Source organism: Varroa destructor, unplaced genomic scaffold (assembly GCF_002443255.2).
Source record: "Varroa destructor unplaced genomic scaffold, Vdes_3.0 BEIS01000001.1, whole genome shotgun sequence".
NCBI lineage: Eukaryota > Metazoa > Arthropoda > Arachnida > Mesostigmata > Varroidae > Varroa > Varroa destructor.
In genome coordinates, this window is record NW_019211454.1 from 63,514,352 (window position 1) to 63,526,080 (window position 11,729).

Consider the following 11,729-nt stretch of genomic DNA (forward strand, 5'->3'; position numbering starts at 1 on the left):
GGCACTGGCAAGCGACTGCCCTAAGTAAAACGCAAGTAGTTTGAGATAGTGGCCGAGGTTACCGAGACCGGGATTTCAGTGGTGTAAACCTCACAGGACCAGCAAATATCTTTAACATGAGGCTTAATGTGCGGTCAGGAACTTAGTGCTCGATCTCCTGAATAAATAGAAATGAAAACAAAAAAAAAAGCTTGGCGCCATGGCGCCATAGAGCCAATGGGCACCCAAGAGAGTCACACACACCCAACAGCCTCTTGCTCTTTTCCTGTTTTCTCACTCATCCAGCCAAGCAGTAGCACCAGCGATAGCACAGCTAGCCGTTTCAAAAACTCCCGCCGCTCTTTTTGTTCGCGGCCTCTCTCTCACCTTATCTATCTAGCGCCGTGCTGAACAGCAGAAGCAGTCGTTATTCGGCGCATAGAGTTGTATCTAAGTCGTAGCAGCATTGGTAGTTCTTGGCGCAACCACAGAGGTCGCGTTCGGCGATCGACAAGAGCGCCCTCGCGTGACTCATGGTTATCGCCATCGCTGTGGCAGTTCCAAGCCAGGAGCCAATGTACAAATATGGCTGGACCCGAAATTTCGCAAAATGCTCAAATTTACCCACATTTGGATGCCGCTGCGGAACCCCCATCGAAACGGATGCGTACGTGCGACGACGTCTGTGAGCCCCCGAGTGCCCCCGACCGCCTGAATGGTAAGTACGTTGTCCCCAAAACCCCGTACTTGACGCCCGCGTCGCCCAGGCGCTAAGGCGTCGGATAGGCGGCAGCTAGGCCTAACTGCATTGAACGAGCGATCCAGCGATGGCTCATTCAGCCAGTTAAGCCTAACATACGCTTCGCCCCGGGGGATACGGCCCGATGGGAGTCTTGCCTTTCTCGGCTGGGGCGATTTTTGGCGTTTTTTGGGTTCGCCTGGTGTTCCTAACTGGGGGTTTGGGGCCAATTCCTTATGCCTCGTTGGTCTCCAGCGACGCCACCGCCCTCGTCGGGCACGCATGCGCCACCGTGGTACCGCTAAAGAAAGCCCCGAACAGCAACCACCAGCAAGTCCAGCGCCTGGTTGTGGCCACCAATATGGCCGCCCTGGTAGTTTTTCGTACCCGTGTATTATATGACCGTGTAAGCTTGTGTGCGAATATGGCTTGCCGAAGCTTCGAGAAATAGCAAAAGCGCGACTCGCCGGTGATCGCCGCCTAATCTTGCTATAGTTGTTGTGTTTCGTTGAATAAAATTCGATCATTTTTAACTATCCAACAACTGGTGTCGTTAGTTCGCGCGCGCCTAGAACGTTACCTACAACTATTCACTGCGCTTATGGGCTCGTTTTCCCCACCCCTAAACCAGATCCGCGTCGTCGTATACTCAACAACTCCTGGTCTGTTAGGACTTGCCTCGCCGCATGTGGTACGCCCTGATGGCACCTCTGTGTGGCACTTCGAAGGATTTCCACGGTGTGGAACAACTACAGTTGAATGTTGTGCACTGACTGGAGCGTGTCATATAAGTACGGTGTTGTCTGCTAGCAGTCGCTGTTAGTGTGGCTGCAACTGCCAGAATGTGTCTAGGTCGTTTTGTTGTGGTAGTCAAAGAAACCTGCCAGTTTTGTGAATTCGAACACTTACGAGTAAACGAGTCTTATATATTGAGGACAACAGCAACAGCTGTACCGGATCAACATCTCATTAGCACAAATTCTTATAACACTTCAGCCGATTGTTTTTGAAATGGCCCGTCGATTATTGAAATTAAGTGCAATGAAATACTCAGTTATACGATAAAAAAACGATGGAATTACATATATTACACACATTTCGTATTGCATTCTCTATTCTGTTGTTTTTACTTTTAGTGTGAATTGTACCTTGATGCGTCCAGTTGGTGGTCCACTGTGTTCAGTCGATCTAAATTGGTAATTGTTTCCTTATTACCACTTCACTTATCGTAGGCTTTTTTTGTGTTGGTCCATGATCTCATGCTCTCACTATACAAACACGTCGAATAGACACAATTTGAATGTACTTCGTTCGTAGAGCGGAGTTCACAAACGAAAGGCCCAGACTGTGTATCCATATAGCTAGCTGGTCACCGGATTAGAATAGATGGGTCAGCGTTTATTTCTGGCGACGAGCCGCAACACGGAGATGTAGTTCCATAGGCTTTAATCTATAGCCGGCGAGTGTCCTGTAAGACCGTTCTTCGCACTGTTCGCAGTTATATTTTCGAACTTCTAGGACGTCAGCGCGACGATGTAAACAAGCACGATATTGTTGGTGTTTGTAATTTGTTACGAGCAGACGACAGTACGTTGAGGGCGAGTGCGCAATATAAAGGGTGCGGGTAGCAGTTGTTGTCTTCGTGATAATTCTCTGTTAACGTGTTTGCCTACTAAATATAGATGCAGGTGAAGTGATCCAGGTTCGAAACAGGATATAGACATTGTATCCTGCTGGGATTAACCGTCTGAAGCGGTGTTTAATAACGGTACCGTACGTAGAACTTCGATAGCGATTGCTATGTTGCTTCTGCTGGCGACTCACGCTGTTTTTTTCTTTTTGTTTGTTTAGGGGTGGAACCCAAAATTAAATATGATGGAAGTGATTTTGTCCCCATAGCAGAAAGCTGCAGTGCAGCAGCAGGTGGTAAAAAAATGATGGGATGCCGGCCAAGCAGTAGTGCAGATTAGATTTATCTCTAAGGCTCGTCTTTATTTTACCGATATATAATCGGAAATTTGTTGTTGGTGTGAAGGCAAGTGTTGCCCGCTGGGGGTAGAGGTGTGAGCGTTACAACATGACACATGGCGTTTTAATGATATGTAGATAAATAGAAGTTGGCTATATGGAACCTTTGTGTTGTCGATGCAAATGACGATTATTGTTGGCGTTAAACCAAATCTTCTGCTTTCATTACTTCTGAATAGAAGTAAAGGAAGTAGTAGAAGGAAAACCTCACTAAAAGATCAAAAGGATCTTAAACTGCGCTCTGTATTCAGATCAGAACCTTTTATGGGAAAGCTATTTTCGGTTCATTAGCTATGTTATGCGATCTAAGTATATATATATATAGAGAGAAGGAGAGAAAAAAATTAGTCGTTTGTAAAATATTTGTTTTAAAACACTTTATTGAACACCCTTTGTTATATTCTTCAATATATATACAATAACACCGACAATTTCATCGAGTGTGTGAATTACTCTAATACTGTGAACGAACACTACCTATGTATGTATTCAATATAAGGGGTAGTGTAATACTATATAATAGTATGTCAGACTCCAAACCTAAAAACATTTATAATGTCGTTTTTGGCAGTACAAACTAATACTAAATTTATATCGATTCTGTACGCGGCTAGTTTAGAGATATTTACCTATTTAGAAGTGGCTGTGCACGATTTAAAAGTGCAGATTGCATATTCTAGATTTCTAGTGCTATTGTCCTTGTTGGATCAAATCAGATGGCAATAGCCTAACTATAGGTTCAGTTAATTAATCTTAACAACTATATTCAAGATTAAAAAGGTATAACAACAGATTTAAGGAAATATGATGTTTTCTGAAGTTTTTCTCACCATTGCTTCTATCAATAACTTCGATGTATGCTATACTCTTCGCACATTATTGTTGGGGTTTTTAGAGGTGGGAGAAGCGGTGTCATCAGATAATGGCGACTCAGGATTCCACGATATTGGTGGCCGCTGCGATGATTCGTCGGCCAGCGAATGTGACGATGTCGCTGTTCCAGGCCCTGTCAGCGAGCCCAGCAGCGACGGCAGCCTTATCAGTGACACTAGCAGCGGGGGTGTTGACTCCGTGCACGCCCTTAGGAGTACGCGCGACCCACTCGCATGGATAGCGGCCCGTATGCAGGCAGGCGTTGATCCTCGCCCTTTGCTCGAGCAGCTCCTACCACCCAACGTGCGTCTACCGAACACCATTGAGCGGATGACTATGTGGGACATTATCATAGATTTACTAGGTGAAGAGGAAGAGTTCCACAAGCCACCAAGACAAAGGTGGGTATAGATGTATGGTTGTGTTAGTGAAATTTTTTAATACCACAAAGAACAATTTATATAATAATAGCCGGTATTTCATTATGTATTGTGACTGTCTGTTGAATTTTACACTTAACAGTGCTCTCTTATTCAGTGGTTTCTCTTAGCAGAACTCTCTTAGTATCTTTAAATTGAAATTCAGAACAAGTTTCGAGCTGGGCAATTTTCTAAGTACTGGTTGTGATATTGCAGGCTTCCAGATGTGTCAACAATGGAAGATGCCCTTCGTCTGCTGTCAACTTGTAAAAGGATAGTGGTGCTCACTGGGGCCGGGGTATCCGTGTCCTGCGGCATCCCTGACTTCCGGTCAAAAAACGGTATATATGCGCGTCTGCGACGCGATTTCCCCTCGCTTCCCGATCCACAAGCCATGTTCGACATGCGATTTTTCCGACGAGATCCTCGGCCGTTTTTCAAATTTGCGCGGGAAATCTATCCGGGCCAGTTCGAACCATCGGCATCTCACTACTTCATTCGAGGTCTTGAGCAGCGGGGTCGGCTTTTGCGGAATTACACGCAGAATATCGACACTCTTGAGTACGCCTGTGGGCTGGAGCGTGTTATTGCTTGCCATGGAGGCTTCTTAACAGCGACGTGTACGAGATGTGGCTACCAGGTTGATTGTGAAGCAATTCGTGAAGATATTTTTGCGCAAAGAGTACCTCTCTGTCCCCGATGTCCACAACCTGAAGTCCAGCATTGGGAACAGTCAGAGCTGGAAAGCCCGAACGGTGATGCGAGTATCGATTCGGACCTCGAGTCTGCCTATATGCGCTCTGGACCAAACCAAATGGCTGTAATGAAGCCGGACATCGTGTTCTTCGGCGAGGGTTTGCCGGAGGAGTTCCACGAACTTATCGCTGAGGATAAGGACACTGCCGACCTTCTAATTGTGATGGGCTCATCGCTTAAAGTCCGTCCAGTGGCTTCGATTCCTCAATTGATGGAGCGTCGAGTGCCTCAGATCTTAATCAACCGTGAGCCGTTGGCGCACATTGACCCATTCGATGTACAGCTACTTGGCGACTGTGACGTGGTTATTCGGGAACTGTGCTCGCGTCTTGATGGATGGCAACACGAGGAATGGCTAGATCGGGGTAGACCTGCATCGGAACCGATTCATCCTTACTCTGTAGCCGAGCTATCCCCAGGGGAGCAGGTACCCAAAGACCAGCCCTTCTTCTACCGAGTAGCAGACAACACATACGCCTTTTCTGGTACGTTTAATGATGCCAAATTACCATGTACCCCATTTTTTGACATTTAAATTAGAATGAAAGGTCCTATTAGACTGCAGTGCGTGAATAACACAGTATTTTACGTGCGAACATTTCGATAGAAAAAGCTGAAATTGTCTGGTCTCCAAAAATGTTTGCTTTAATTATATTTACTAAAGCAGTTTCGGGCGGTTTGGTTTGTACTGTATTTTTACGTTGTTCGACGTGATGTCCGGTGTTCATTTTGCATCGCAGGTGCCGAACTTCAGTCAGCATCATGCTCGAGTGACGATGATGAGGAAGAGGACAGCGAATGCCGCGATTCAGAGCTCATTGAATCCCTCGTAGACTCTCTTGTCAACCAAGTGGCTGGCGAGAACTTCAATCTCGACGAGGATGAAGTGACAAATGATCAAGATCAACAACAGCAAATAGAATCACCCCTCGGACTTCTTCAAGACCTAAATGGTGATGACTCCAACGACGTTCGGCGTACCCAATTCGATCCGCTTGATGATGAGTGGGAAACCAACTAACTTAATGAGGCAAAAAGGAAGCCTTTTGCTAGACGCTCAAGTAGGATTGATAACACCGGCTCCTCTCCAGCAACTATCCCTAATGGAAATATATGAGACGGCTTAGCTGAAAGGATGTTCGGTCGACGTTATTGACACCGAATGAAATCGTGAAAGATTTCATGCGTCAGAACTGAATTTAACTTCGCTGCTAAAAGAAGGAATGATCAGAAGAAAGCAGACAAATGGAACATGAAAAAGGAAACACATAACAAAGAACACAACAGGAGCACAGGGAGACACGGAACTGCTGCAATTTAAAAGGAGCGACTTTGTCGAAAAAAGATCTGTGTAAAGAAAGCTACCTTTAGCTAGTAGGTCTACTAATCGCTTTTGTTGCGAACTGCAGGCGGCCGACAGCGGATATTAAATCGACAAAGCAGTGACCGTACTGCATTGTCCTAGTTGTGCCATGTACCCTAACGTGTAGCGTCATGTAATCAACAGATGGACAACCACCTTTCTGTTCCCTACGTATACAGCACATATGTTGCAGGGAACGTCGTCCTTTATGTGACAGGATCGGCTACCTAGCAGATACGTGTCCATCTACAAACAGAAACCAGAGAGCGAAGGTGTGGCGTTTATCAAACCGTCGTATGTAATTATCATGATATGATAAAATACCATCAGCATCAACTGAATCACAAAACAACATATTGCAAATGAGCTGTCAGATACGTAGCAGCCAGAGTGTTCGATTTCTGTCAGTCATTAATGCTATAGTGTAATGATTATACTTATTTCCGTGGTTTCGAAGCAAACACACAATGCGCTGCGGGTGGTACTAAACAATGAAACATGCTGTAGGAAACAAAGAATCTGTATATTATAAATTTGTGTGTTCGCATCAAAAAACAGTGGTACTTGAAATACGTTTCCTATGTGAACAAGCGAATTGATGTTAAGACGACGACAGTGGTGGAATTCTGGTAGCAGAAGCGAACGTAGAGACGAAAAAACTGCCTAAGAAATTTTGGCGGCAACAGAAAAAAACAAATCTAAACACACCCTCATGAATATGATTATAAAATCATCAGACATGTACGGTAGTCCATATCTACCATATATATATATATATATATATATATATATATATATATATACACATACTATTATACAAGGATCTATAATATTATTATCATTGTTATTGTATTCTATTTACTAGGGTTATTATTACTCTAGTAATAAGCATGACTATTATTATATATCTACGGGATGCGATAGACTAAGAATAGTAATAATAATATTAATGCCTAGATTAGCATGATATTGAGGGTGAAGGTGATAGTGAAGTGCAGAAGAGGCTAGAAAAAGAAGCAAATAATAATGATAATAGTTCGATAACGTGTGTGTGAAAATGCTTTGTTGAAGTCCTAAGCTGATCCTTTGCTGCTTGAGTACCACCATACCAGAACATCATCTAACAATATGACCGCTAAGAATAATATAAATAATGATAATATAATAATTCCTATAACCATCTTCTGATATGGCTATAATAATAATGATGTTGTACGATAAGCACACCACAATTATTGCTACAAGTATAGTATATCGCTACTACTATTGTTACTATTTACCTCTATTATATATCTCCCTATTTATACCAGCAACGAACAACAACTGCGCTTAAAATAACAACTAGGCGTCCCCTTCGATGATAATAATAACGATGACGGCTACAATAACAATCTAAGGAAGAATGAAACTAATAACATAAAGATCATAATAGTAGTGTCCGCATATGCGTAACGTAGACAAATACACGACTTAAGTGTATCATCGCCTATAGGAATGTGCTGCGAAAGGATGTAGCAATAAACCTGACAACAGCCTACGCGACATATGTGCGATGATGTAACTCTGGATTGAGTCTAACCAACTAGAAGCAACAACAACAACAACAACATTGTTAGGATACAGCCTAATTGGGTTTGTAAGAGCCGCGGTAACTCGCTAACGTTGGGCAAGTGACCCGTCGAGGGGTGTAAATGGATCAGTTACTATACTTTTGATAGCCAGAAAACAATTGATCTTTCGGCTTCATATTTTATTATTTGGCTTAAAATAATGTTAGGCGTCGATAATCGATAAGATAGAACTGTGGGACGATCCAGCGGTCAGTCTCGATAAAGTTACTTTGCACGAGAAGTTACGACAGACAGAACAAGGGAGGGGTGCAAGCTTTGCAGTTTGTGTTGCAGGAAATAATAAACTGATAAAAAAAAGAGGGGATGGGCAAAACTAAAAAAGGTGAAGAAGAAAGAGCTGCAACAAGTGTCCACACGCACATGTACTTACATGTACACCGACCGACTATCATTCACAAGAGTTCATACGTACGGAGAAGTGTAGAAAAGAAATTAAGTAGTGGAAAGATAATAGCTGAATGAAGAAAAGTGGAACAGTTGCACACGATTATGAGAATTATAATAGAAATAACACTAACGAGAATTAGTAACGGTAACTGTAAATCTTCGAAGTCGATGACTTTATGTATTGGTAAAGCTTGAAAATGGAAGCAGGGAGATAAATGAATAGGTGGAACCCCGATAGTTATGGCGATAGGGGAGTAAAGAACAGGAGAGCGGATATCGTTACTGCTTGTGGCAATAATAATAACAACAGTAATACTACTATTAATAATAATAATGATGGCATGAGTATAAAGTAATTATATTTGGTTACCCTTGAAATCGGTACAAATGTAATGTAAATATGTGTATAATAGCGTGATAAACAAAACAAATAGATACATTACGTGAAAAGCAGACAGCACATTACAATAATTATTATTGCTTACAGTAATGTCGAGACAGTTACGTTACATGCCGAGACGATACAACATTATAGTAACACTGTGGTGACTACGATAACAACCAGGCGACGACGGAAATAAAACAAGCGAGTCCCGCGAGATGAGGTAATGGAAATGAAGGCAAAATACGAAGATAATGTGGAAAAAATGAGAAGAATGATCACGGTATAATGATTTCATGATTAAACCATAGAAAAGCTAGTGGCTATGATTTCGGCTATGATGACAAGAAAAAAAGTCCAAAAACTGAATGACTCACCATATGAAAGCAGAATTGAATAAATCAAGAGTGAAAGAAACTGCGAGAAAGCGAGCAGAAGAGATAATAGCTGGAACAGAAGAAAAGATGATCTCTGGGTTTTGATATGCTGTTGATAATTGTAAGATAATGATTGATAATAATGATATATTGATATTATTAATTATAATATTAATAAATAGCCTAGATATTAGAATGAACGAGCAGCATGATGAGCGAAAAAAATTTTTGCGGCTCCTAGGCCTCAGCTAGTAAACCTTCAAGGTCTAGAATGGGTAGATCAACCGTACGACAACGGTTGTCTTCTTTCACTTTGTTGGTCAACTGGCAGTCACCTAAAGGGACAAAGATAGCTCCAGCGATGAGCTAAAAATAGAAGGGCGTCGATAATGAACTATGTTTGCACAACATATAATCGGGTAATTATTACGAAAAAACAGAGGAAACGGCATGAATAACACTCATAGTATTACCCATTGGCTCTTGGAAATAGATGACAAACAAGACATGTCACTTTGTAGTGTCACCGTATATAATAATATTGTAATCATTATTATGAGAATGTCATGTGACGTTAAGAATAATAATGCGTTATAGAGAAGGTCGGCATCAGTCTTAATCTGAACAGATGTCAGGTAAAACGGGCATCTGCAAAATCATGCTAAGGTAATGAAAAATAACAATGACAATAATTGCAAAAAAAAAGAAGAAAAAATGTAAAAGCGACAAAAAAGCGGTTTGCAGACACATCAGACACACCAATGCATGCAAAACACATGGAACACAAAACAGAAACAACAAAAAAAATTGACACTACTTCAGGATGACTGTAATAACAATAACAATCATAATGAGAACATCGGGTGTGGTTTGAATGAGAACAGCGAAAAAAAGCTAAAACAGAGCGAATGAGCGAGAAAACGAAGTAACACGAAAGCTTGACCCTAAGAGTGACTGGGTATGTGAGGATGACGATGGTGGGATCTTTGATGGGATCTAATCGTACGAAAAAACGAAGCCAGGCTCCTTAAGAATAAATGGAAATGAAGTGCAGGATGATGTTATCGATGAGCGCCGAGTGGGTCAGGGTGTACAGTATTTCGAATAAAAGCTAGCTGAAATGTAAGGTGGGAAACACGTCTGTCATCAGACAACTGGATATATATATATACATACACATATATATATATTCATTATGCTAATAATAATAATAATGAAATAATTAACAACTAAATACACAATTATGACAATAACGGATGAAGGATGTTGCCTAGCGCCGCACACAAGCCAGGACTATACTGAAGAAGGGAAAAAATTAAACAAGAGAGGAGACAACAAAAGAAAACGAAAAATAATAAAACGATGAGGTAAATAAATAATACGTTACGTTGGTGCCTCGGTAAATGTTGCACCGAGACGCGCCGCAAAAAAAGAAATAATAATGAATCATGTCTTCATTCTTAGTAGCCTGTTACATTTATCAGAACCTAACAACCATGTTTGTACTTCAATGACAATTTTATGAGCTTGTTTTGAATTGAATGTCTGTATTTCTCTTGATCACGTTATTTAGATGTTCGATTTTAGTAGCAAGAGTTCCAGCCGAAGAAGTAATCTCAATTTAGCATCATTTCAAAACTGTCTGAAATGTATCAAACACTGTACATCTAGTAGTTGTTGATGCTTGCCAGCAAAACGGATGTATCGTAATATTTTCAATCTAATTGGGTTAAAACCTAATATTTTTGTAACAGTTTAGACTTTGCGTTGGTAGCCCTGCGCTGAGTGGTAATGCCTGTAACACGACAAAGACTAGTTTAGACTACACTGTAAATACGTAATGTAATTAAATTAACATTGGTCAATCGTAATTGCTTGGTAAGCACAAACTCATATAGTCTTAGCGGAGAATTGCATCCGAAACCTCGCGATTATGAGTCCGGCATCCCGCGGTGGCTGTGAAATTTAAGATCTAAGTACTGTACACTAATACTCTTTGATACAGCGCAATTTCGTATAAGCATTTTTCACCAGTGACTTTGCAGTAATCCTACATATTTTCTTATTTTTTACTAATTATTAAGGACGAGATGCATTTTAACTAAACTGCAAGTGGTTTTAAATAACTGGCCAACGTGGCTTATCTAGCCCCTAGAAGATGCATGTATAACTACTTTTTAATTGTAGTTATTTCTGCAATAGAATTCAGTATATTACATCACAAAGTCCCACGGTATCAATTAAATCGGCAGCCTATAACCCGAAACACTACTAGTCATAAGTCAGTCTTTCTTTTTTTACGGTGATGGATTTTCTGACAAAATGCTCAGCATACTTGGTAGTAATGCATTAACTCGCTAATAGTATCTAGCAATGACTGAATCACACAGGTATGTTCGCCGAAGCAACATACATCATATTGAACAAAACGCCTTTATTGATATCGTAATATATTAGACTACTTTTTACACTCGTATATTGTCAAATATTTTTTAGAATTGCCGGCTCAGCGCACTGTCATTTTAAATGGTGAACGACACCATGAACAGGATAATCGAATTTAAGTATTCAAATAGGTTTGTCAGCCCCTGTTGGTGATGTTCACATTAGCAAGTATTGCGACGTTGTAGAATTATTTAGTGCATCGTTTGCAGTACACATGTTGTTTCTACTGCTCGCGTAATTTAACTTCTACAAAAAAAAGGTTGATTATAAAGCTTGATACCTCTTAACCATAATACGAGATCCATAACATACAGTGTAAAACATCCATTAAGTTTTGTTAGTTGGAATTA

At 41.1% G+C, this 11,729-nt stretch overlaps 1 protein-coding gene across 1 annotated transcript; it reads left to right on the forward strand.

The window, feature by feature from the left end:
- Positions 1-445: 445 nt before the first annotated feature.
- On the forward strand, positions 446-10,376 carry Sirt1 (NAD-dependent protein deacetylase sirtuin-1). The gene is made up of 4 exons (XM_022805897.2): positions 446-697; positions 3,642-4,020; positions 4,255-5,279; positions 5,535-10,376. The coding sequence occupies exons 1-4, from the start codon at positions 565-567 to the stop codon at positions 5,813-5,815; spliced, it is 1,818 nt and encodes a 605-aa protein (XP_022661632.1). The 5' UTR covers positions 446-564; the 3' UTR covers positions 5,816-10,376.
- The last annotated feature ends 1,353 nt before the right edge of the window (positions 10,377-11,729 follow it).

What these genes read in the sequence shown, in the direction of transcription:
- Sirt1 (XM_022805897.2), top strand. Translation starts at nt 565, where the DNA reads ATGGCTGGACCCGAAATTTCGCAAAATGCTCAAATTTACCCACATTTG. An exon ending in TGCCCCCGACCGCCTGAATG is followed by an intron (nt 698 to 3,641) that starts GTAAGTACGTTG and finishes TGGGGTTTTTAG; the next exon opens with AGGTGGGAGAAGCGGTGTCA. An exon ending in CAACACATACGCCTTTTCTG is followed by an intron (nt 5,280 to 5,534) that starts GTACGTTTAATG and finishes TTTGCATCGCAG; the next exon opens with GTGCCGAACTTCAGTCAGCA.